The sequence below is a fragment of the Juglans regia genome, chromosome 2 (genome assembly GCF_001411555.2).
Source record: "Juglans regia cultivar Chandler chromosome 2, Walnut 2.0, whole genome shotgun sequence".
In the NCBI taxonomy this organism is placed as follows: Eukaryota; Viridiplantae; Streptophyta; class Magnoliopsida; order Fagales; family Juglandaceae; genus Juglans; species Juglans regia.
Window position 1 is genome coordinate 21,656,075 of NC_049902.1, and position 23,794 is coordinate 21,679,868.

General features: G+C 36.5%; 1 protein-coding gene across 2 annotated transcripts in view; it reads left to right on the plus strand.

The window, feature by feature from the left end:
- Positions 1-12,156: 12,156 nt before the first annotated feature.
- Positions 12,157-23,794, plus strand: part of LOC108985436 (ABC transporter E family member 2-like) — a 36,336-nt gene continuing 24,698 nt past the window's right edge. Inside the window, exons 1-6 of one of the 2 annotated variants that reach the window (XM_035687014.1) lie at positions 12,157-12,300; positions 12,373-12,492; positions 21,951-22,036; positions 22,136-22,233; positions 22,313-22,430; positions 22,509-22,598. In XM_035687014.1, the coding sequence (XP_035542907.1) occupies positions 12,390-12,492; positions 21,951-22,036; positions 22,136-22,233; positions 22,313-22,430; positions 22,509-22,598 (495 nt within the window). In that variant the 5' untranslated portion in view covers positions 12,157-12,300; positions 12,373-12,389. The remainder of the gene's footprint in view (positions 12,301-12,372; positions 12,493-21,950; positions 22,037-22,135; positions 22,234-22,312; positions 22,431-22,508; positions 22,599-23,794) is intronic. The other variant, XM_035687016.1, reaches the window with a different exon arrangement.

Consider the following 23,794-nt stretch of genomic DNA (forward strand, 5'->3'; position numbering starts at 1 on the left):
TGGAAGAAAGGGTTTTATTTTGACTAAGGTTTTAATTAGGTTTTGGTTTAAATACTCTTTGTAGTCCCATTTTAATAAGTTTATAAAATTTGATGAATTTATTCATTGTGAGTTGAGTTTACTCCTCTTGTTCTTGATTGAACTTTTGAACTTATCAAAGGTAAATCACAATTTTTGTGGCGTTCCTCCTTGTAATTTGGGTTCTTGAGATAGGTTGTTCAATGCGTCTAGATTTTAATATAATCTAGGTTCTTAAAACGAGTTCTCAACAGGTCTAGATTCTCCATCCATTGACTTGATTTTGACTTTCTTGTGTGGGTTTTCAAATTGATTGTGGGTTCAAGGAATTCCATTCCCACGGGTTCTTATCATAAGGTGTACTCCTACCCCACCTCCAATGAGGCACATGGAGCCTTCGACATAAACCTGCTAGAGGTTTGTTATGGGTCCCAACTTGATTTCATTTCGGAAGTCGGTGAATTCGATGATGAAGTTCGTCAATACCTGCCCTTTCATAACGCTTCGAGGGAGGTAATCACTATCAAATTCGCTCATCTCAATTGACCAGTTCACTAGGCAACCAGATGTATCAGGTTTTTGTAATATCTTCTTTAAAGGTGCTTCGCTTAGGACTATTATCGGGTATGCCTGAAAGTAAGGTTGTAGTTGTCAGGGCACTATTACCAATGTAATAACCCGTATTTTTTACTATATTGTTCTTTTTAGTGAATGATTATTTTAATTAATTTAAATATTGTTTTAAAATTTATCGAATTTTCTCGTTGGATTTATTTTATAATTTTTAAGTTGTGAAATTTACTTTGATGTGCTTTCTTGATATTAATCAGTGTTTATATTTAAATTTACTCTTTGCTTTAATGAATAATTTTATTGTTAGACATTTATTACTTTATTTTATTAATATTGAGTTGTAGTGTTTTTAATTGGCTTTTATTTATTTTTATTATGTTTTTTTCTTTTGTTGGACTTTTCTTTTTTCGAACTGGGCCTATTTAAGTGTCTTTTAGTTTCTTTTGGGTCCCAAATCATTTAGCGTACCTTACCCGTGGGCCGAAATGCATGGAATGGACCGGTAAGCCCAGCCCGACGCCACCAGGAAGCAATTTCACTTCCATATCGCATGCACGTACGTGATCTTCTAGGGTTTTAATCAACTATAAATGCATGTTTTTCTCTCTAAAGAAGTGGCTGCAGCAACCCGTGCAGAGATGCACTCCACCCTACCGTCAACAACTACACTGACCTTCACCCCGCACCGTGCACTTTTGCAGTGCACCAACCAAGGCCAGCACAAGTCAAACTCGACCATGAGCACTAAGATCATGGCAAGAGACCCTTCCACCGAGAGCCACTCCATGAAAGCCAATCACGCATAGGTCCACCGCACGGAGCCACCCTGCCCAAACCTCTCAACCACCACCGAAGCTCTTCCACGCCGCAACCCACACGACAAGCCCACTGCACGAAGGAAGACGCTGTTTCACTACCACCGAGCGACCCCTGTTTTTAATACCTGAAACAGAGCATTTGACATACCGCAACTCCTCCACGCCGGTTGCCTTAGCCTCAAGCATCATCAGTGCCCAGCCATCAAGCTCACCACTGTCGACCTTCGCCTAGCCTTTTTTTGTCTGCCACGCGCCACCTCAGGCTCACGGTGAGCTTCACTCTCTCTCTCCGTCTCTCTCTCTTTTCTACGTAAGGTTCCTCTCTCTCTCTCTCTCTAGATGGTCTCTCTCTCTAACCAGTGTGTTGCCGACGCCCCCACCTCCGTAAGCAACTGCCCAGCTCGCTGCCTTCGTGCCTCCATCGCGTACGTAGCTGCTGTGTTATTCAAAAAAATTAGCTTTTACGTAAGTGTATTTCATGCTTCTAAGCTAATTTTATTTAATTACTCTTTTACCCTTTGATCTGCAACTTATGCCATGCCAAGTGTTTTAAAATTTGTATCATGTGTTAATAAACTTTTTTTTATTATGATTACAGAAAATCATTTAAGTATTTTAACATGTTATCAAGTAAATATTTATTTTAAGAGTAAATAATATTGGTGTAATGTTGTTTTTACACTTTAGATATGATTTAGTCTATTCAAAAATAGTTATGGTTTATTTTAAAATATTTTGGGATAATTATATTATCTAGTATTAAACTTTATAGTTTGTTTTCATTAATAAATAGGTCAACTTTTAAATGTTTTAGTCAAGGTTATTAAATCAATATTGATGATTTTAGAAAGCGATGTTTTATAATTCGAGATTATGAGATTTTAGGTTTTGAGGAATTAAATAGGTTATTTTAGGAGTTTAGGCTTATATATTGTAATACGTGATTAATTGAAAATTTACGAGAATTACGTGGTTATTTTATAGGTGATGCTTAATTATTGTTCGACATCTTTGAGGAAAATTCTGAAAAAGCTAAGAGGTCCAGGTAAGCGGAGTTCCTATGCTAGACTTTGCATTAAATAAAATGAATTGAGGTCCTTTTTTAAAAATGTGCATGTTTTGCTATGAAAAGAAATCTGAAAACAACCTCAGATATTTGTTCTACATTATTCATGAGATTCTGTTTAAGAAGAAAGTATTTTCTGTCATGACTGGTGTAGACATGAGCTTATTTATGACATTTTGTTTCTAAACTTTAAAAAAATGAGAGCGAATATGAAATTTTGTGCATAAAATATGTTTTATGATTTGATTATGTTCTGTTCTGAAAATGTTTTGTACTTTGGTATATGATGTAGCATCTGAAAAACCTTTGGCATGACTTTCTGATTCTGTTCTGACTTTGATTTTGATTCTAATATGGTGATTATGATTCTGTTTTGCTCTGATATGTGGCCCTGTCATGGGATACAACAGTGACTTCTGGCCTAGTTACGAGATATAATAGTGACCTCTGGCCCTGTCACGGGATACAATAGTGACCTCTGGCCCTGTCACGGGAGATAATAGTGACCTCTAGCCCGCCACGGGATATAATAGTGGTTTTCTGTTCTGAGTGCAATCGCTTTGGTAATATGGTGATTTATGTTCTGCTTGGCTTTCCGCAGGATGCACAAGCCTACCACGGGGGTTAAACATGATCTCTGTTATGATATGATGCTTTGATATGATATGATATGATAAGACGAAGATGTTCAGTCATGTTGTGCCAAATGAGTCTTTGAATATGAAAAGTTGGTTTCTGAATATGAAATATTTGAAAAGTCGCTCTGATTTTCTGATAATATGTATTTTTTTGAGATTTGCATATTGATACTGAAATGTTTTGTTTCTGCATTCTAAACTCTGTGAAAATGCTCATGTTTACACACTAGTATATGTCATCTGCTTACTGAGTTGTTGATAACTCACCCCTTATCTCCAATTATTTTTCAGATGATTTTTTAATAGACCAGCTAAGGATCAGGATTATGGAGCATCGGTGAGATGATTATTTATGCATAGTAGATTACTCATAGAAGATTTCTGAGAAGTGGCAGATTTTATTAAGAGACTTTGTAGTATTCTAATGACGTTATATTTTGGAGTTTATAAATATATTGATGAATTGTGAGTTTTAAGTTATAGGGAGTAGCTCTTCAATCCCTGCGGGACCGGGGCATTACAACCAAGGTGAACGCCAGTAACTCCATACATGGGTAGCAGGTTTCGGCTCTCATTAGGGCACAACCTGTATAATAAACTGACTCTTGTACCCATTCCTCTTCTCTTATCAAGACGGCGGATACCACATCTGGCATGACCGACATGTACAAGTACAAGATTTCCCTTAATGTCGTTTGGCTTAGGGGAGGGGGGTTAGACAAGTACGCCTTGAGTTGCTCGAACGCCCTATCGCATTATTCATTCTAGGCATGGATCTTTCTAAGTACTTGGAAGAACGGGAGACACTTGATCACTCTAATCCATTTGAATTTGATTATAGCCAAAGTATGCGCCCATTAAGCTTAACATCCGGTGGCCTGCTGTGGAATCGACTATCAAATGGATGCAAGGTAAGGAAAGCTATATTTTGGGCATGTCTTTTTTGGGTCAGTGACATTCACGCACATTCTCCATTTACCATTAGGCTTCTTCACTAGCACGACATTTGAGAGTCACTCTGGATAATGGGCTTATCAGATGGAGCACATATCCAAGAGGCGTTTAACTTCCTCCACGATCGCAACCTATTTTGACATGTTGAAACTCCTTAGTTTTTGTTGGATCTTCTTGGCCTCGAGGTCTACACAAATGTTTTTCGTTACTTTGGCATAGATGTCGAGTATATCATCATGGCTCCAAGCAAATACGTCCTTGTGATCATTCAAGAGCTATTACAGCTACTGCTTGATCTTGGGCATCATTCAAATCCCAATTTGTGACGTCATTCCTGGCTAGTCTTGATCCTAGACTATCAACTCTAAACGCTTGTCGGCTTCTCCCTACTTCAGGTGTTGCTCATCTCGCGCTTCAATCCCTTGCTCGATACATCCTTTCCCCCACCCTTGAGTTCTACTGGGGTGTTTCTAGTGCGCATACATCATTTCCACTATCCTTGAGTTCTTACACAACATTCCCTTGCCAGCACCTGCTCGCCATAAGCCTCCATGTAGCCCGCCTCCGTACGGAATTTCATCTTCAGATGATAGGTAGAGGTGACAATGTGCAATCTATTCAGGGTCGAGTGATGCACGACATTGTCCCAGTGGACAGTGGTAATGCGATATCATTGACAGGTTGTACTATCTCCCCTGAGAAACCCTTCAATGGCGTCGACGATAGCATAACTTTCCCTAGTTGATTCTCATCCTTACAAAAGCATCCCAAAACAGGATGTCAGTCGAACTCCCAGTATCTATCAAAATCTTTAGGTGGTTTAGTTGGTGATCAATAGTGTTACTACCAAAGCATTATCGTGCAGGTATTTCACGCCTTTACAATCTTTGTCACTAAAAGAGAGAGTGGTGGCCGCCCGAGTTCTCATCCCGCTTAGGTAACTTCCCTATTGCGAAGATTTTCCCATACCTCGCCTTTGTGGTATAGGCTTTTCTACTAGAGGAGGCAGAGTAGCCTCCGAAGCCTTTTGCTATGGGTCGGATTTCACCTAGGGGCGCATTTGTCCTAGTTGGGCTGCGGCTAGGGCTTTCCCTGGTGTCATCTTGCATGATCCTCCTCTACCTTAGGCTCTCACCATCTATTGGATGACTACCTTTCAAATGAGGTAGTTTGAAAGGGATCCAATATGTGCTGCGAGATGTCAACATGAACTCTGAAATGCACATGAACTCTGAAACGGATCCAATATGTGCCCTCCCAGTACTAAACGGATTCAATATGCGCCCTAAGTTTGTGTGATTTAAAAGATCTACATATATCGCAAAAATTGCAAATCCAAAATCTGATTTTTTAACGTAAACACATGGGCAAATTGGATTATTTTCAAATCTTTCTTTTATTAGATATTCATAGAGACAATTATACCACGTGTCTAGCTTGCTTTAACTCATATAAAGACTTTTGTAATTTGATAGAATAAATACTTTAAGATTTTGAATTATACGCTTTAGACATTTTATATCTTTAGAGATTTTCATATATATATATATATATATATATATATAATTATCCTGTGATATATATATATATATATATATGTTGTAACAACATACACTAATTGCATATCCAAACTTTTTGAGACTACCAAGTTAATAAAAAAAATCTGAACATAATTGCTTCCGCTACAGAGAAATATATTTATTCTTTATCAATACTAAGTTTCTGCGAGAAGCCTTGTGCAACAAGTAATGTCTTGTATCTTATAATTTCATTTTTCTCATTACTTTTACGTACAAATACTCACTTATATTCGACAAGTATTACATCCTAAGGTATTTGGACCACTAGTCTAAATACTTCATGTTTTGCTAGTGACATTAATTCTACTTGAATTGTTTCTTTCTATTTTGACTAATTATTTCCAAGTTGACATTCTTCAACATTTTTTTGTTTATTTTCATCATCACTTCTAGTGATATCTATAACAACTTTAAATGAAAATATGTTATCTACAACAATTTATGTCTATCAAATAATTCTCCCGTACTTACGTAATGTATCGAGATATCATTATTTTCAGGTACATTTTCATCTTCAGGGGATAACTTTTAAGGAGTTTTAACTTTAGGGATTCTATTTTGGAAGAATTTTATACAAAAAAATTGGATTGATCTATTACTCGTATTGCCTATTTTGTGAGTATTGCTTCTTCAGAATCATAATTTTTTTTTATTTATGTTTTTTCTTCTAGTGAGTTTTATCCTTTGCATCAATAGGTTTTTTATGCTTCAAACATGTCTTAGACTTATTAATTGTTGTATTATTCTATTGTCCTACATGGACATAAAATCTTTGTTAGAGTATTAGCAGCCGAAATGTGAAACTTCACTATATTTTTTATTATCAGTAAATGTATATGATAATTGATTAGTAATAGCTTGCAAATGAATAATCATCTGAACTTCTAGTTCACATTGACTTCTAAGAGAGTCGAGATGAAATAGCATCAAAGTATTCCATGTTATTTCTTTTTGTGCTTTTGCCAACTTTTCTCCTCCTAATGGTGGGAAGATTATTTCATCAAAATGATAATTTTCAATATGTGTCTTAAATATATCCTTATTTAAAGGTTTTAGGTGTGTAATGATGGAAGGAGAGTCAAAACCAATAAAATTCCAAGTCTATGTTGGATACTCATCTTAGTGTGTTCGGATAGTGTAATCGGAACATACACATCACAAACAAAACTACAAAACTGAAAAATATTTGGTGGTTAACCAAATGCAAGTTGCAATAAGGAATATTTATTATAGATATTTAGTCTTACTTGAACCAATGATATAGTACGCAAAATTTTATGTCTCCAAGTAGAGTTAGATAGTTTTATTTTCAAAAGTAATGGTCTGACAATTATTTGCAGACATTTAATAAATTATTCAACTAAACCATTATGAGTATGTATATAAGTAACATGATATTCGACATTAATCCTAACTGACATATAATAATCATAAAATGTTTTGGATGTATATTCTCCTACATTATCTAATCGAATAGACTGAATTAAATAATTGGAAAATTGAGCCCGCTATCTAATAATTTGTGTAAGAAATCTAGAAAATGTAACATTTCGAGTAGAGAGTATACAAACTTGTGACAATCTAATTTATGCATATATTAATACCATAAAATATCTACATGACTCATATGGTGGATGTATAAGTTCACATATATCTCTATGAATTATTTGTAGAAATGAAGGAGATTTAATAATTACATTGGAAGATGATGACTTGATAATTAGCTTTTATTTGAAATATGCTACATATGGATAATCACTTGGTAAAAGAATCTTCTGATTCTTTCAGAGATGTTCATATGAATTCTCGATTATTCGAAACATTACGATCAAGCCAAAACATAAAGATATTTGGATCAAAGCACTTTTAGTACACCACAACATGTGATTCAATTATTTTAATTGTTATATAATATAACTTAGAAGAGAAATGTAACAGTTTTTCTAATACGAGCTTGTAGCCCAAATTTATTGTTGTAATGTAAAAATATTCATCACTGCCTTCATTAGCTTCAACATGATAGCAATTACAACGAATATCTTTAAAACTGAATAAATTCCTTCTAGATTTTGAAGAATACAAAGTATTATCAATATAAAATTGTGATAAAATGATATTGGATTTTTTAATCAAGTTCAATGACCGAGATATTGTATTGGCGTTGACACTATTTAATGATAAATATTGAAAATATTCTTGAAAATATTCTTGATCTTTAATAATTGTGTGTGTTGTACAACTGTTTGCCAAACACATATCTTCACTAATCATCTTGAAATTGGTCAATTCATCAATAGAATCCATATCTTCTTATAATATACATATAATTTTATTAATGCAAATGAAAGTTTAACAAGATGTATCAAAAGATAACAACTCAAATATAATGTGATTACATAATAAACAAAGATAATTAATTTTTATGGCCATATGCATACTAATTAAAAGACCATTGTCTTCGTTAAGATCCACATAGAAATTAGAAATATCAAGATGAGTTAGGTCCATCCCAATTAGATTATCAAAATAAGTTAAATGATCTTCTGAATTCTTGCGGTTCGACGAAACTCTTTTTGGCCAATTTGTTTCCTTCATAGATGCTTGATATATGTTCATTAAATATTTAGACGTAAGACAAGTACGTGACCGTTGTCCTTTTATACTACATCTGTGATATTTATTTTTATATTTCTTTACAGGCTTATTATGCAAGCATTTGTTTTCATTTTGTTTTATCATGGTGTGGTTCTATTTCTAGTGTTATGTAGTATTTTTTTTTGAAAAACTTTGAGTACGTTTTCATTGATTTCAATGGTTTTTCTATTCGTCCACGACCATAATTTCCTTTATTATAATGAAATGAGTTTCCATTCGTTTTAGAGAATGAAGTAGAACGAGTTGGACTATAGATGATTTTTCATTAATAGTTCATCGTTTTGTTCAACTATTAGAAAACAAAATATTAGTTTAGAATATCTAGTGAACTTTCCCTTTTGATATTGCTACTGCAGGAGCACATTTGAGACATGAATATGTTATATGTTTCATTTCAAACATATCCTCATTAATGGTTTTCCTTTATACAATTTCAATTGTGAACCTTTTTTTTTTTTTTTTAAAGTGCAGAGTTGTATGCATTAATAATATTGCAACTTTCGGTGCGTCCAATCATAATGAGCTTTTGGGAGGATCACGGCTTTTTGGTACTCGCATCTCTCCCTTAAACAATTATGAGATACTTAGGCCTTGTTTGTTTTCTAAAAATATCTCATCTCATCTTATCTCATCTCACTTCATCATTACAACTTTCCCAAATCCCCACACAAAATAAAATAAACAATTCAACTTTTTCAAATCCCAAAACAACAATAATATTAAAAAATATATTCTAACAATATTTTATTTAACTTTTTAACTTTAATCTCAACTCATCTCATCTCATCTCTGAAAACAAACGAGCCCTTAGTTTTCGATTTTTCATACATATTGAAAAGGTTCTGTAAAACCACAACACAATAATGGGTGGCAAATGTTTCCATTGATATATATTGGTTACAAGAGATGTATAAGGTAACAAATAAATGAAGGGAAACAATTACAAATTCTGCAAATGTAATCTCCTCCAATCAAGGGTCTAACTATGTCTATTATGGAGGATGCTGAAAATCCGGTGCAGACTTGCTGGAGGTGGATTTCCAGTTATCCTCAACACCCCTCGCAAGCGGAGCGTGGGATGAGAACACACACGAAGCTTGGACCTGAAAAGAGAAAAGAGAGGCCGAGAGACACTTTTGGTGAAAATGTTGGCAATCTGAAGATTGGAAGGAACATGTTGGGTCCAAAGCTTCCTAGCAACAACAAGCTCGCGAATGAAATGGTAATCAAGGTCGACAGCTTGGTGCGCTTGTGTGAGACAGGATTGGAGCTTAGAAAGATAGCACTTTTGTTGTCGCAGAGTAAAAGAGGCTGGCGGGAAAGAGGAACGTTGAGATCAGGCAAAATATGAGTTAACCAAATGACTTTGGTAGCAGTAAGTGCAAGAGCGCGATATTCTGACTCACAACTGGAGTGCTAAACAATCGGTTGCTTTTAGGCACTCCAAGAGACAAGATTGTCACCAAGGATAGAGTAGTCGGAAGTAGAGCGATGAATGTCAAGGCAACCCGCCCAGTCAGCATCTAAGAAGGCCATAAGACCAGATGAAGAGGAGGGTGTGAAGGCCAAACCAAAATCAATAGTGCCCTTGACATAGCGGAGAATCCGCTTAACGACCTGAAAGTGAGCAGCAGTAGGAGCATGTAAGAACTGACTGACAGAGTTTACAGTATGAGAATGTTTGGTCTCGTGATGGTTAAATATTGCAGAGCACCCACAAGCGATCGATAGTGTGGGATCAGAAAATGGCTCCCCTTCTAAGGACATATGATGAGAGACAACCATGGGCGTATCGATGGGTTTGCTATCAAGAAGTTGAGCCCGAGAAAGAATGTCCCTAGCATACTTTGTCTGACTGAGAAAGAGACCATCATTAGAGGGAGTTACCTCGAGGTCAAGGAAGTAGCTAAGAGAACCCAAGTCCTTGGTGGCAAATTTTGAGTGAAGCTTCTTGATAAATATATGAAGAAGAGAGGAATTATTGCCAGTAATGCTAATGTCATCCACATAGAGAAGAAGATAAATTAGATCATGATTGCTGCTGTAGACAAAAAGAGAAGTGTCAGCACGGCTATAAGAGAACCCAAAATGCAAGAGAAAAGTGTTGAACTGCTCAAACCAAGCGCGAGGGGCTTGTTTTAGGCCATAGAGTGCTTTGTTTAACTTGCAAACATGATGAGAAAAACGAGGATCAACATAGCTAGGAGGTTGCTCCATGTAGACTTTTTCATGAAGGATGTCGTTGAGAAAGGCATTTTTAACGTCAAGTTGATGTAGAGACCATTTGTTGGTGACAGAAAGAGAGAGAACCACACGAACAATGGAGGCCTTAACCACAAGACTAAAAGTATCTGTGTAGTCGAGATCAGGAAACTGAGTATAGCTTTTTGCAACGAGGCAGGCTTTGAGATGATCAATAGACACATCAAACATATACTTAGTGCGGAACACCCATTAAGAGCTCACAATATTGGTGTTGGATGGTCGAGGAACATGATCCCATGTGTGATTGGTGCGAAGAGCTATAACTTCTTCATCCATAGCGGCAAACATGCAGGATTTTTGGCCGCGGATTTAAAACCTTTGGGCTAAGAATGAGTAAGTAGAGCATGAAGGAGGCTTGTAGAGTGAGTACTGAGAAGAGCTTGACACTCAAGAAGAGGAAGAAGCTGACTTTTCCAGAGAAGATAATTGATGGAGGAAAGTTTAATAGTAACCATGTGAATCATGGCGTTGAAAGACAGGGAATAAGTGTTTGAGGTCATAGGATCGATGGGAGGTTAAGCCACGAATGACTTTGATCTCATGAAAAGGTTCTGTAAACCACCACACAATAATGGGTGGCAGATGTTTTCATTGATATATATTAGTTACAAGAGATGTACAAGGTAACAAATAAATGAAAGGAAATAATCACAAATTCTGCAAATGTAATCTCCTACAATCGTGTGATCTCCTACAATCAAGGGTCAACTATGTCTATTATGGAGGATGCTAAAAATCCGGTGCTGACTTGCTGGAGGTGGATTTCCAATTATCCTCAACACATATGATGACAAAGGAAAATCATTGCTTTAGCGCAATTATGCAGGGATGCTTCATCTCCTTTCTTAATTGTATCTCCAAAACTCATTGCATCAAGATAAATCTCATCTTCAAGGATCTATGATAAGTAATTGTTGCCAGAAATATCGAGGGCACAAAATTTGAGTTTTGTAAAATTTGACATATTCTATAACAAATATATCAAGTATTGAAAGAGGAAAAAGAATTTAAAATCAAATTAACATATAAAATATAAAAATATTCATTGCATTGATATGATAACATTATACTTTATATAATATCACACAGATTAGACCAAGATTTTATAAAATGGTTTATATCACACTAAACAAATATCAATATTTATAGAAGAGAAATTTATTGTGGTTGGGAAATATTACGCAAGTATCTTGTCCAAGATTGAAAAAAAAAACAATAGTTGACTAGAGTCTCGTGTTGATAATGTAACCAAGACCTAGTTTGTTCAATGAATAAGGAATGTTTTGAAATATTTTTCATCTAATCTTATTCATCTCATTTCCTTCTCAAACATTATTTAAAAATAAATATTTTCAAATTTCAATTTTTTTAAATCTCAAAATAAAAGTATATTAAAAATTTATATTCTAATAATATTAAATTTTATTATATTTTTTATTTAACTTTTTTTTTTATTATTTCTCAAAATTTAAAAAATATTTAACTCAAATTATTTTATTATAATTCATAAATTATTTTATTACCGTTCGTAAAATTTTGATGTCTATCTCATTTTCTAAGATCCATTGGAGGGGACTCGGTTTCAATTTGGGACCGAAAGATAAGTAACACGTCTCTATTAGGGAGCCCTAGTTGTTTCTTCTGTTCGTGACAACACAAAAGCGCTCCGGAACACGTCTCTCTACTCTCTCTTCCTCCGTCTCTCCACTTCTCGGCAAATCAAAGAAAAGAAGGTATCATCAGTTCAAATCTGTTTACTAGTTTGTGGTTTTTTTTTGTATCGTAATCATTTACCGTGAAAAAAGAGAAAGAAGAAAGAGAGATGGCGGAGCGGTTGACGCGTATAGCCATTGTGAGCTCGGACAGGTGCAAGCCGAAGAAGTGCCGTCAGGAATGCAAAAAGAGCTGCCCTGTTGTCAAAACCGGTACGCTCTGATTCTTTATTTTTTATTTTTTATTTTTTATTTCAATTTCTATATGATTGATCCTGTTCGGCAAAAATCCTGTCGGCTTTTAACCAGTTCCCTTTACTCTTTGCAAATTATCGATTGTAAATCTTCTGTGAATCAATTGAGTTTGGTTGAAAGATTAACCGATTTAGAATATTAGTTTAGATGAGGGGTTTACCAATCTTTTTAATTAGTTGTTTGGGCTGTTTTCTATGGTTTCTGTGATTAAAAGGTTTTAATATTCTTCCTAAAATTCAAGATTTTTGCAACTTAAGGTTTTGGAAGAAACCAAGCTTTAGCTGAAGAGAAAAAAACCTACGGTTGATGAAAGAATATTTCCGTTTTTTAACTGAAGTAAGTTTTGCAGTGTTACTCATCGTTGGTGAATAAAGTGATAAATATATACCGTTTCTTGGATTTTAAATATAGGTTGGAGCTATCTGACTTAGCTGGCTTTGTTTTTTGCTTGGCTTTAAGAGGGCTTATTTTCTGCTTGTTCTCGAACTTAAGCGTTGCAATAATCTTTCATAGGTTTTACCTATATAAAAAAAAAAAAAAAATCTTTGATAGGTTTTTTAATAGTTTCTAAAATCGAAATTCATTTTAATTGTCTTGCACTCTTAGGAGATTTCTTAGTTTCAGAGGCTTACTAGGTGTCTCTGTATAGATATCAGAATTTGCATGCTTTTATGTACCATCATTGTATCTTGAAAAACTGATCATTAGCGGAAGTATCTGAAGAAACATAAGAAGAAGGCTTTGTAATCCTTAATCATTCAAATTGAAACCAAAGATATTTTACGGAATAGATTTTGAATTAATACAGCAACTAGAATGGTGAAGCCCCACAGATCGCTACCAAGCCAATAGTGCACAAAAAATTTCAATAGATCTATCTATATATGAGATTGGATTCATCTAAATTTGGTCATGCTAGGTTACCAAGATGAAAAGCCGCTGTTTCAATTTGGAGTATAGAAAATTGAATTCTTAGTTATTGCCAAGGATGATACTAAACTCTTGGTCTTTTAAAGAGCAAATGGGGGAAATTTCATTTTTCTCCCCCAAATTGCCATCCAATTTTCAATTGCACCCCAAACTACCATAAGCATAACCAAAAAAATTGTTACCCTTATGACTGAACCCTAAAACCTCTGAGTGAAATGTCTAAGAAGAGGTTTGGATACAAAAAACCTTTTAACTCATCTCATCTAATAATTACAACTTTTTCAAATCCTAAAACAATAATAATATTAAAAAAATAATATTCTAACAATATTTTATTCAATTTTCAACTTTCATCTCAATTCACTATCCAAACCTCCCATAAATGTCTCTCTTCGATCCCACATTGGGAAAAAAAGAATGACTCATATATAGTGGGCAAGTTAATAGGTGAAATTGTTACTTTGTAGTTGAAATTGAGCTTTATAAGTAATTTTAGAGAACTTTCAAATTGCATCTACCATCCAATTGTTTTGTTAAGCATGACCAATCCCTAAAACCATCGAGTGAATTGTGTAATGTAACTTGCTAGTCCAACATTGGGAAAAAAGGAACGACTCACATATAATGAGTAAGTTATAAAGGTTTCCATTGATGTTAAGTCCCGCATTTGGTACTTAAGAGGTGAAATTGAGCATTATTAGTATTTCAGGGAAGCTTAAAACTATCGTACTGTCCAATTGATCTGTTAAATATGAGTTGACCTTAAAATCATAGGGTGGATTGTCTAAGGGGAGGTTTGGATAGTGAGTTGAGATGAGATGAGTTGAGATGAAAGTTGAATAAAATATTGTTAGAATATTATTTTTTAATATTGGTTTTGTCTTGGGATTTGAAAAAGTTGAATTGTTTATTGTATTTTGTTTGAGAATTTGGGATAGTTTTAATGATTATATAAGATGAAATGAGATGAGATAAGTTGAGATGATTTTGGTATCCAAACCTCCCCTAAATGTAAAGCGTCAATAACCCCTAAGGGTTGGCTCAAGTGGTAAAGGCCTTGGGTTTAGGGGTATGCTCTCCCTAGGTCTAAGGTTCAAATCCCCTTGGGTGTAAACAATCTCTAGGGGCCATCGGACTGAGGGATTTTTTCCTTAAATTACCCGAGGTGCACTTGCGGGAAACTCCTTGCCGAGGGCATGTGCACCCCCGAGATTAATTGGGATGTTGTTCTGGACACCCGGTGCCAATAAAAAAAAACATGTAAAGCGTTAGTCCCACATTGTGAAAATGAATGACTCGAGTTTAGTGGGTTAGTTATAAAGTAGTTATGGTTGCTAAGTTCCACATTGGGTATTGGCTAAGTGAAATTGAGCTTTGCAGTCTTTTTGAGGTTATATTGTTAATGTGGCTAGCGCGTTTCATGCGTCGTTACATATGGCATCAAAGCCAGGTTGCAAGGCCGAACATGTGATACAAGAGCAATGTGTGACATTGTCTTGACAAGGACATCAAGAATTAAGAGGACAGGTAACACCCAATCCCACATCGGAGAGAGGAATAATTCGCAGTGTAAGTAAATTATAAAAGTGGTCATGGATACTATGTCCTACATTGGCTACTTGATGAAACTAGGCTTTGTAAGTGATTCTAGAGATGCTTCAACTTGACTACTATTTTTGGGATTTAAGCGCAAATATGACTAGCTCTTTCCCTGAATTGTTACACTAAAGTACCCCCTCCCCCCATATATTAAATTACCTAACTACCTTTTTTACATTAAAGTGATAATAAATAAATAATAATAAGTTTAAAATTACAAAAAAACATTGGGCCATCCCTTGTGAGTGGCCACCACTAGGGGTAGCCCACCCACAAGGGGTGGCTTGAAGGTTGCCACCTATTGGGTGGCTTGATAGGGGTCACCCAAGCCCTAGGGGTGGCCAACCCCTTGGGTGCACAAGATGGCTCAAGACAGAGCCACCCACTTGTGGCCGTCCTTTCTCTTTCTTTTTTCTTTCACTATATATATTTTGTGGGAATTTCACATGGAGGATGTGAAGACCAATTTAAAGAACTAATCACTACGATTGAGGTAAACCGCGCGCTTGAAACGAAATCAAGTTTCAAGAAAAACAGGGAGTTATAGCGTCTTCATTGGGCAATCAATTACGACGCTAAGGGTGGTAGCTTAACTAGAGGGAAGTCTAAAGGGAGGGCATTGTGAAGTTTTAGTTCTAAAGGAGGAAATAAGAGGTTGGGGTTAGGTTTTCTGGTAGCGTTTTAGTTCTACGGGAAACAAGGGGTTGGGGTTGGGGTCGGGCTTAGTGTATTTGGGGTTGTTTTTCTTGGTTTTTTTGGGGTCATTTGGGTCAATGGGCAAGGTGTTTTCTTGTATACATCAGTGTACTTGGTTATTCCTTTTTGATATATATAATATTTTTACTTATAAAAAAAAATATTTTTTATGGATATATTTAGGGCTGGCAATGTATGACATGACCTGCACAATTGATATAGACTTACACAAAATAATAGAGTTTGAATTTGATATAATTGGGTTTGGGTCGATCTAAATTTGATGCGATTATAATTGGGTCATATTTGGGTCGACTTGCTATGAGAGTTGACCTGCTTGACCTGATTAGTCTTACCATTGAAAAAAAGACACAATATCGCTTTAAAGCAAAGTTCAAGAATCTATAAGTGTACTATTATTTTTATCTCATTTTATCGATCAAAAAGTAAGCACACTAAACTATGAAATAGTAGCTGCCTAGCTGGATTGGAATTTGTTTCTTTAAGTAAAGATCAAGCATCTTTAATATCTGACTTGGGTGAATTGACCGGATTAACTATCTAAGTGCATGTCAAGTTAAAATACAAAAGTACAAAAGTAAAAAATGGTGAAAGTCTTGCAAATTTGCATGTGGTGGTACACTCCATCAAGAAACTATCATCTAAATCATGAATATTATATGTAGATTCTAGCTCTTTGTTTTGGCATTTTTTTGGGCCAAACGGGTCACGTCGTGTTGGGTCAACCACCAAACATGGATAATTAAATATGTCAAATGGGTTTTTTAGGTAAACCCATAAATGAGCATGTTGTGGTCAAGTTGTGGTAACTAAACATAATGCTAATAATTTGATATGAATTCGACACAACACGACCTGTTTGACAGATATATTTAAAATATTAAACATACTTTGTATCCTCAAACTAGCAGTGGTTTTGCACTTTGTATCCCGAATTGCCAAAATTGATACATTGCACCCTCAACAACAGAAAACTCACACTTTGTAGCCTCCATTTCGACCATCAAAATCATGCCTCACCACCTATTTTAAGGAAGGTATCTTGGCTTACCATTGGGTGCTCCCCTGCCAATCTCATTTTATCGATCAAAATATAAGCACACTAAACTATGAAATAGTAGCTGCCTAGCTGGATTGGAATTTGGTTTTTTTAAGTAAAGATCAATCATCTTTAGTATCCGACTTGGGTGAATTGGCTAGACCCATTTAACTATCTAAGTGCATGTCAAGTTAAAATACAAAAGTAAAAAATGGTGAAAGTCTTGCAAATTCATATGCAGTGGTACACTCCATCAAGAAACTATCATTTAAATCGTGAATATTATATGTATCTTGGCTTATCTCATTTTATCGATCAGAAAATAAGCACACTAAACTATGAAATAGTAGCTGCCTAGTTGGGTTGGAATTTGTTTCTTTAAGTAAAGATCAAGCATCTTTAATATTCGACTTGGTCTATTGACCACAAGAGGAGTCAAATAAACCGACCGGAGAGCCATACCAAGATAGCAAATCGAACTGTAGAGATGTAAAACTCTACCCATTTATGCCATTCTCCCCAAAGCCACATCTTGCAAGTAAATAATTTAGGAACTTCCAGTAGACGTGATCATAGGCTTTCTCCATTTCTAATTTGCGAAGTAACCCGGGTTCTCTAGATTTAAGTTGTCCATCCAAAACTTCATTTACAATTAAGACTGAATCTAGGATTTGTCTACCTTTGCCAAATGTGTTTTGCAGCTTCGAAATTACCTTTTCTATCATCGTACTCAATCGATTTGCTAACACTTTAGAGAGGATCCTGTAAACCCCATTAACAAGGCTAATGGGGCGATAGTCTCTAACATCCATAGACCCCATCTTTTTGGGAATGAGTACTGAGAAAGTAGCATTAATGCTTTTTTCAAAGCTGGCATTAGGATGAAAATCTTGAAAGACACGCATAAAATCTCCCTTGATCACTTCCCAACAAGCTTGGAAGAAACCCATAGTAAAAACCGTCAGGGCCTGGAGCCTTGTCACTAGCCATGCCACAAATTACTTTACCCACTTCTTCCTCCTCAAAAGGCCTATCTAGCTATCTTGCGCACTGCTGATCTAATGCTGAGTAAGTCAAACCATCCACTTTTTGTCGCCAAGTGTGTTGTTCAGATAGGAGGTGTTGGTAATACTGCTCAATGGGATTCTTGATGACTAATTGATCCGATGACACTGAACCATCTACCGTCAACATATCAATAACGTTATTTCTCCTATGAGAATTAGCCACCCTATGGAAGAACTTAGTGCACTTATCTCCTTCCTTGAGCCATAGCATCCTTGATTTTTGTTGCCAAGAGATCTCCTCCAGCAATGTTACTCTTTCAAGTTCTATGGCTACCTGGCTCTTGCGGGTTCTCTCATATTCAGAGAGAGTTTTTGCCTCCTCTTCCTCTAGTCCCTGTAGCTTCTCCAAAAGAGAGCGCCTCTATTGCATCACATTGCCAAAAACTTGTTCATTCAATTGCTTCATATCCTATTTTAGCGCTTTTAACTTTCTTGCCATTTTGAAGCTCGGAGAGCCTTGGAAATTGTAAGAGGTCCACCATTGTTTAACCCTGTCTACAAAACCGTCAGATTTAAGCCACATATTCTCAAAATTTGAAATACCTTCTACCCACTTGAATGCTTCCACAATCTAGGATCATGGGGAAGTGATCAGAGTATAATCTGGATAATCTCCTTTGAGTTACGTCTGGATATTGTAACTCCCAGTTAGGAGTTAACAAAAACCTATCAATCCTCGACGAAGATGGGAATTCTCAGTTGTTGAACCAAGTAAACGTACCTTCAGTTAATGGAATATCCATAAGCTCATGTTTTGAGATGAAATAAAAAAACTCTCTCATGGCCGGAGTGATGTGGGACACACTCGATCTTTCACTCGAGAAGCGAGTTACATTGAAGTCACCCCCTATGCAGCTTGGTAACTCCCACCAAGAAGTCTCGCCAATTCTTCCCACAATGACCTTCTCTCTGGATCAACATTAGGGCCATAAATTCATTGGAAACCGTCTTCTATTTTTATAAAAGAGCAAGTCACAGTGAACTCAACCACACATTCCTCCACCCTTTTATCGAACATAATTGGAACACCACTGGATGCACCTTTCGATAGCAAGTACAACCACCCTACATGTAGACCTCTCCATAAACTCCTAACTAATTCCCTTGTGATGAATTCCAATTTGGTCTCCTGTAAACAAATTATATCACCCTTCCATTGACGAAGTAAGTTTTTGACTTGGAGCCATTTATTATACTCATCTAGTCCCTTTATATTCCATGATATTATTTTTGGCTTCATAAAGCAGCCATCTTACCTCTCCCCTTGAGACACCGCCAGTTAGAGCTCTTCTCCCACCTTCATCTTTCATGGCCAACTTAAGTCGCTTGAGTTCTCTTTATCTTTTCTTAGCCGAGTTAAGGGATTGATCAGGTTTGGATTGTGCATATTCAGCCTCAATAGTTGTGAGTAATGCTATAAATTCATTTTCAAAAACCTCACATGTAATCCCCATCCAATGCTTAATCTCCATAGCTTTCGGAATGACCCAATCTGATACATTGGGGTGAAATGAGTTTAAAGGAATAGGTTCTTCCCCCTCAAGAGAAGTCTTGCCCCTCCCTTCGCTTTCCCCTCCTTTATTATACTAGAAAACAACCAGAGTTTCATTTGTTGAATCCTCTCTCACTAAATCTGCCCTCCCAGATTCGTCAGACAACACTTTTTCAGCTACCAGCATCAGAACAGTGACCTGCGCGACGTGGTGGTCAATCGTTGACACTGAAGTTGCCGGCGCAACTTTCTGTGGCATCCCATAGTGTTCAAGACCTCCCAACAGCAGATCCATCCCCTCGTCTACAGGCATCTCGAAAGGAGTAAGATTTACGATGCTAGGGTTGCAGCGGTGTCGGGAGACGACCTAGAAACCTCCAGCGCACAAGTCTGTGTCACCCTCGACCACGGTGGCCCTCTCGGTGGTTTGCAATGTCGCATTGATAGCCCCATCAACGTTAACTCTTCAGTCGCAGCTGTTGTCGACAAAGGTTCTCCATCGCAGATTATGCTAGAAACTTTCCCAGGCGTTGTCAGCGCAGCAAACCCCTGTCTGGTGTTGTACTGGCGTCGCTGCTATGCCGAGATTGGATGTAGAGCCCTTTTCAAAAGTAGGCCCACGTTTTAGCCTCCATTTCATTATGGTTGGGCTAGTTAGACGATTCTGGCTCAGGCCCACCTTCTTTTGCCTTTAATTATTTTTCCTTTATCGGGCCTAAAGGAATTGGGCCCATTCTAGACGAACCCATTTTCTAAACAACCCTTTAGAGATACTCGTATTTTGTAGGCCTTGGCCTAGGCCCAAGCTCATATCCACTTTGCTTATGAGTTCGTCCACCGCCTTTTTTAGTAAAGAAAATTCATCTTTCAAACAAAAAAGGGATCTTAACTCCACACTTTCCACTGTGCAAGCATAGTACAGACCTCCACCCCCTGTTTCTGGTTTGGTGCCTTGACCAACCTTCTCTGCAGCAATGGTGCTCTTTGCATGTCCCCTATTGTCCTTATCTTTTAGCTGTAGCGCCGAGAGGTGACCCTTACCACCCAACATTGCCGCCCTTTTCCCCCACCCATTACAACCTCTACATAAGATTGAACCTACTTCCCCTTCTCCTTCCCCTTATCTGTTGTTCTGTCCAGTTTTGGAGCCAACACTAGTGTCTTGTTTGCCGGGATAGGCATGGACCAAACGTGCTTCATCTCCATGGAAAGGCTCTTCCACCCCCCTTCCATGCCTGCCGGGATCGCTAGAAGACCTTGCCGCCCGCTGCCACCGTAGTCTGTAACTTCTAAGAATCGTCCAAAATTGTTAGAACGCCGGTGAGCAAACAGTGCCTTAGCACCATTGCAATATTTATGCAAAACTCTTTTTTTCCCTCCTAGAATGAACATTCTTCCACTGTATTCGCAAGCCAGCAAACGCTGGCAAAGCTGAGGATCAACTCCTTAGTAAACTTCCTATTCTTCTCAGTGATACGCCCTCCAATGATAAAACAAAAACTTGTCTCTATTAATAAATGTTTAATCAAGCCCATTGCCACTGATGAATAACTCAAAAAGCAGCTACAGAAAATTATTTCCAGCAACGGTCACTGGAGAAGATCACCCATCGTGACAATGGAGAAAACATGTACGGAAAGAAAAAGTGTATGGAGAGAAAATAGGGAAGGAATGTACTTATTAGGAAAAGTTTATGTGTGAGCATTTTAGGCAATTCCTACAAGATTTAGAGTTCCTTGACATTGAATATCTCAATTGTATGGAGGGTGCAAATTGAAAGAAATTGGTAGTATGGGCTCTGGGGTACCAAATTGTTGGTTTTGGTAGTTTGGAGTGCAATTTGAAAAGTGGGTGGAGGTTTGGAGGTGCAAAATTTTTTGGAGGGGGATCTTCAACTTGATGCTTGTGTCAATGAGGAAGGGAGATGATCAAGTGGGAATGAGGCCTCGTTTGGTTGCACAAATCATCTCATCTCATCTTATCTAATCATTACAACTTTCTCAAATTCTCACACAAAATACAATAAGTAATTCAACTTTTTCAAATCTTAAAACAAAATTAATATGAAAAAATTATATTCTAACAATATTTTATTCAATTTTCAACTCTCATTTCATCTCATCTGTGTAACCAAACGAGGCCTAAGTGAATAGGTCTAGGAGAGGTCTACAACAACATGGGTATAAGTAACAAAGATGAATATGATGAAGGGATAGATGTTAGAGACTATATTTATGTATGATCGAGTGATAAGAAGTGATATATTATATATATATATATATATATTTTGATAAGTAAATGCCTCAATTAGTTCATTAAAGTTTCTTGCTGAACATAATTAGTTGAGATTAAGGTGGAGCTTATGAATAAAATTATCAAGAATTGTGACTTTTGTATATATTGGTGAGAGAATGGCTAGCAGAAGGAGCTTCTGATTTTTTCTGCTTACATTTCTCTTGTTATTGTGCTAGTGAAGAGTGTAATTTTTCTACAACATGGAACCTATTGTATAGATTCACGTATTTTGATGTAAATATATTAGTTTTCTTAATTTTTTGTCATCTATTTTCAGGTAAATTGTGTATTGAAGTTACCCCTGCATCTAAGATCGCTTATATCTCTGAGGAATTGTGTATTGGATGTGGTATCTGTGTTAAGGTATGCATGATGAAGTTGGAATCGGTTCTTTGTTTGTTCTCTTGTTTAATTTTATTTAACAGGATGTAATTGATACGACTTAGTGATCTGCTGATGCAGAAATGCCCGTTTGAAGCTATTCAGATCATCAATTTGCCAAAAGATCTGGACAAAGATACAACCCATCGCTATGGCCCCAACACTTTTAAATTGCACAGGTTCGTTTGCACTGCTTTCTCCTGGAAAAAGGGTGACTTCTTTATCTGCAGTTTGAGAGTCAGTATATTACATTTACAGGTTACCAGTCCCAAGACCTGGCCAAGTTCTTGGCTTGGTTGGAACTAATGGCATTGGGAAGTCTACTGCTCTTAAAGTTTTGTCTGGAAAATTGAAACCAAACTTGGGCCGTTTCAATGTAATATTCTAAACTTTCATTCTGTTAATTTCCTCTTGATGGATTTATGTCGATTACTTCATGACCTTTTTTCCCTAGAATCCTCCGGATTGGCAGGAAATCTTGACATACTTCCGAGGATCTGAGCTGCAAAATTACTTTACTCGTATTCTTGAAGATGATTTGAAGGTACGGTTTTTTTTCCTCTGACACGTCCTTTTACACTTATGATCTGACTTCTTGAATGAGGAAACATTTAGTTTTATATAGAACTATCTCGCAGTATAATTATTGATGTTGGTCTTCATTAAGCAAATTACCGATGGAGGTTTTAAATATTTTGGCTCCATTTGGGTAGTTGAGTGCTACTACTTATTATTTTATCATTACTTTTCACTATTTTTTATTACTATTGACTACTATTTAATATTTGATCTTTACTTTTCATCTCCCGTTACCAAATTTAATGTGATATGAGAACTTCCCCCAACCCTTGTGAATTTCCACTCTCCAACATTGTGAGACCCTCCAATCCATGAGAGCATCGTCCTCCCCTCATTACTATACCTATCTTCTATCATTGAACGCCATAACACCTCCCTTTCATGACAAAGCACCATTTCCATTTCCTAGTAGAGCACATTGAACACCTAAAAATTTCTAATCCCCAACCGTCTTGAGGGGATCAGAGTGGAAATCTTGGTCCAATTGAGAAGATGAATGTTGGCTACGCCCCCAATACTAGTCCACAACAAATTCCTCTTAAGCTTCTCTATGCAATTTGCCACACTCACTGGAATAGTGAACATTGACAAGTACTTATCAAAAGATTACTATATTTGATATGTAGCTTTTGATTAAGGTTAGTCGGCCACCTTTCAACTGGTAGAATAGCTTCCACCCATCCAATCTATGCTTCATCTCCACTATAGTGTTGTCCTAAATTGTTTTAGCTTTAAATGATGTCCCAAATGTAGTCTTAAGTATTTATAGGCAAGGTTGCCACTCTTGTCCTAAGACTGCTGGCTAGACTACCTATATCTGCATTGTCCCCTGCAGAAACTAATACATATTTGGGTAGATTAATCTTGGAACCTAAAATAGTTTTGAAACATAGGAAAAGTTATTGTGAGTGGCTGTAACACCCCCTTCCTGTAGGATAGAAATGTTACTAACATTCATAACATAATGCCCGGTAAAGAGATTCATATCTTGAAATACCTCATTTATTGAAAAGCATCAAAATATTAAAGCTAAACTGAACATAACTGTTTTTGAAACATGAAACTGAAAACATAAAGTAAAAACATAAACTAAACTAATTCTTGTGTAAATATCACATTCCTTTCTAAGCCTCAATTTAGACGTGGATAGAAGATTATTGT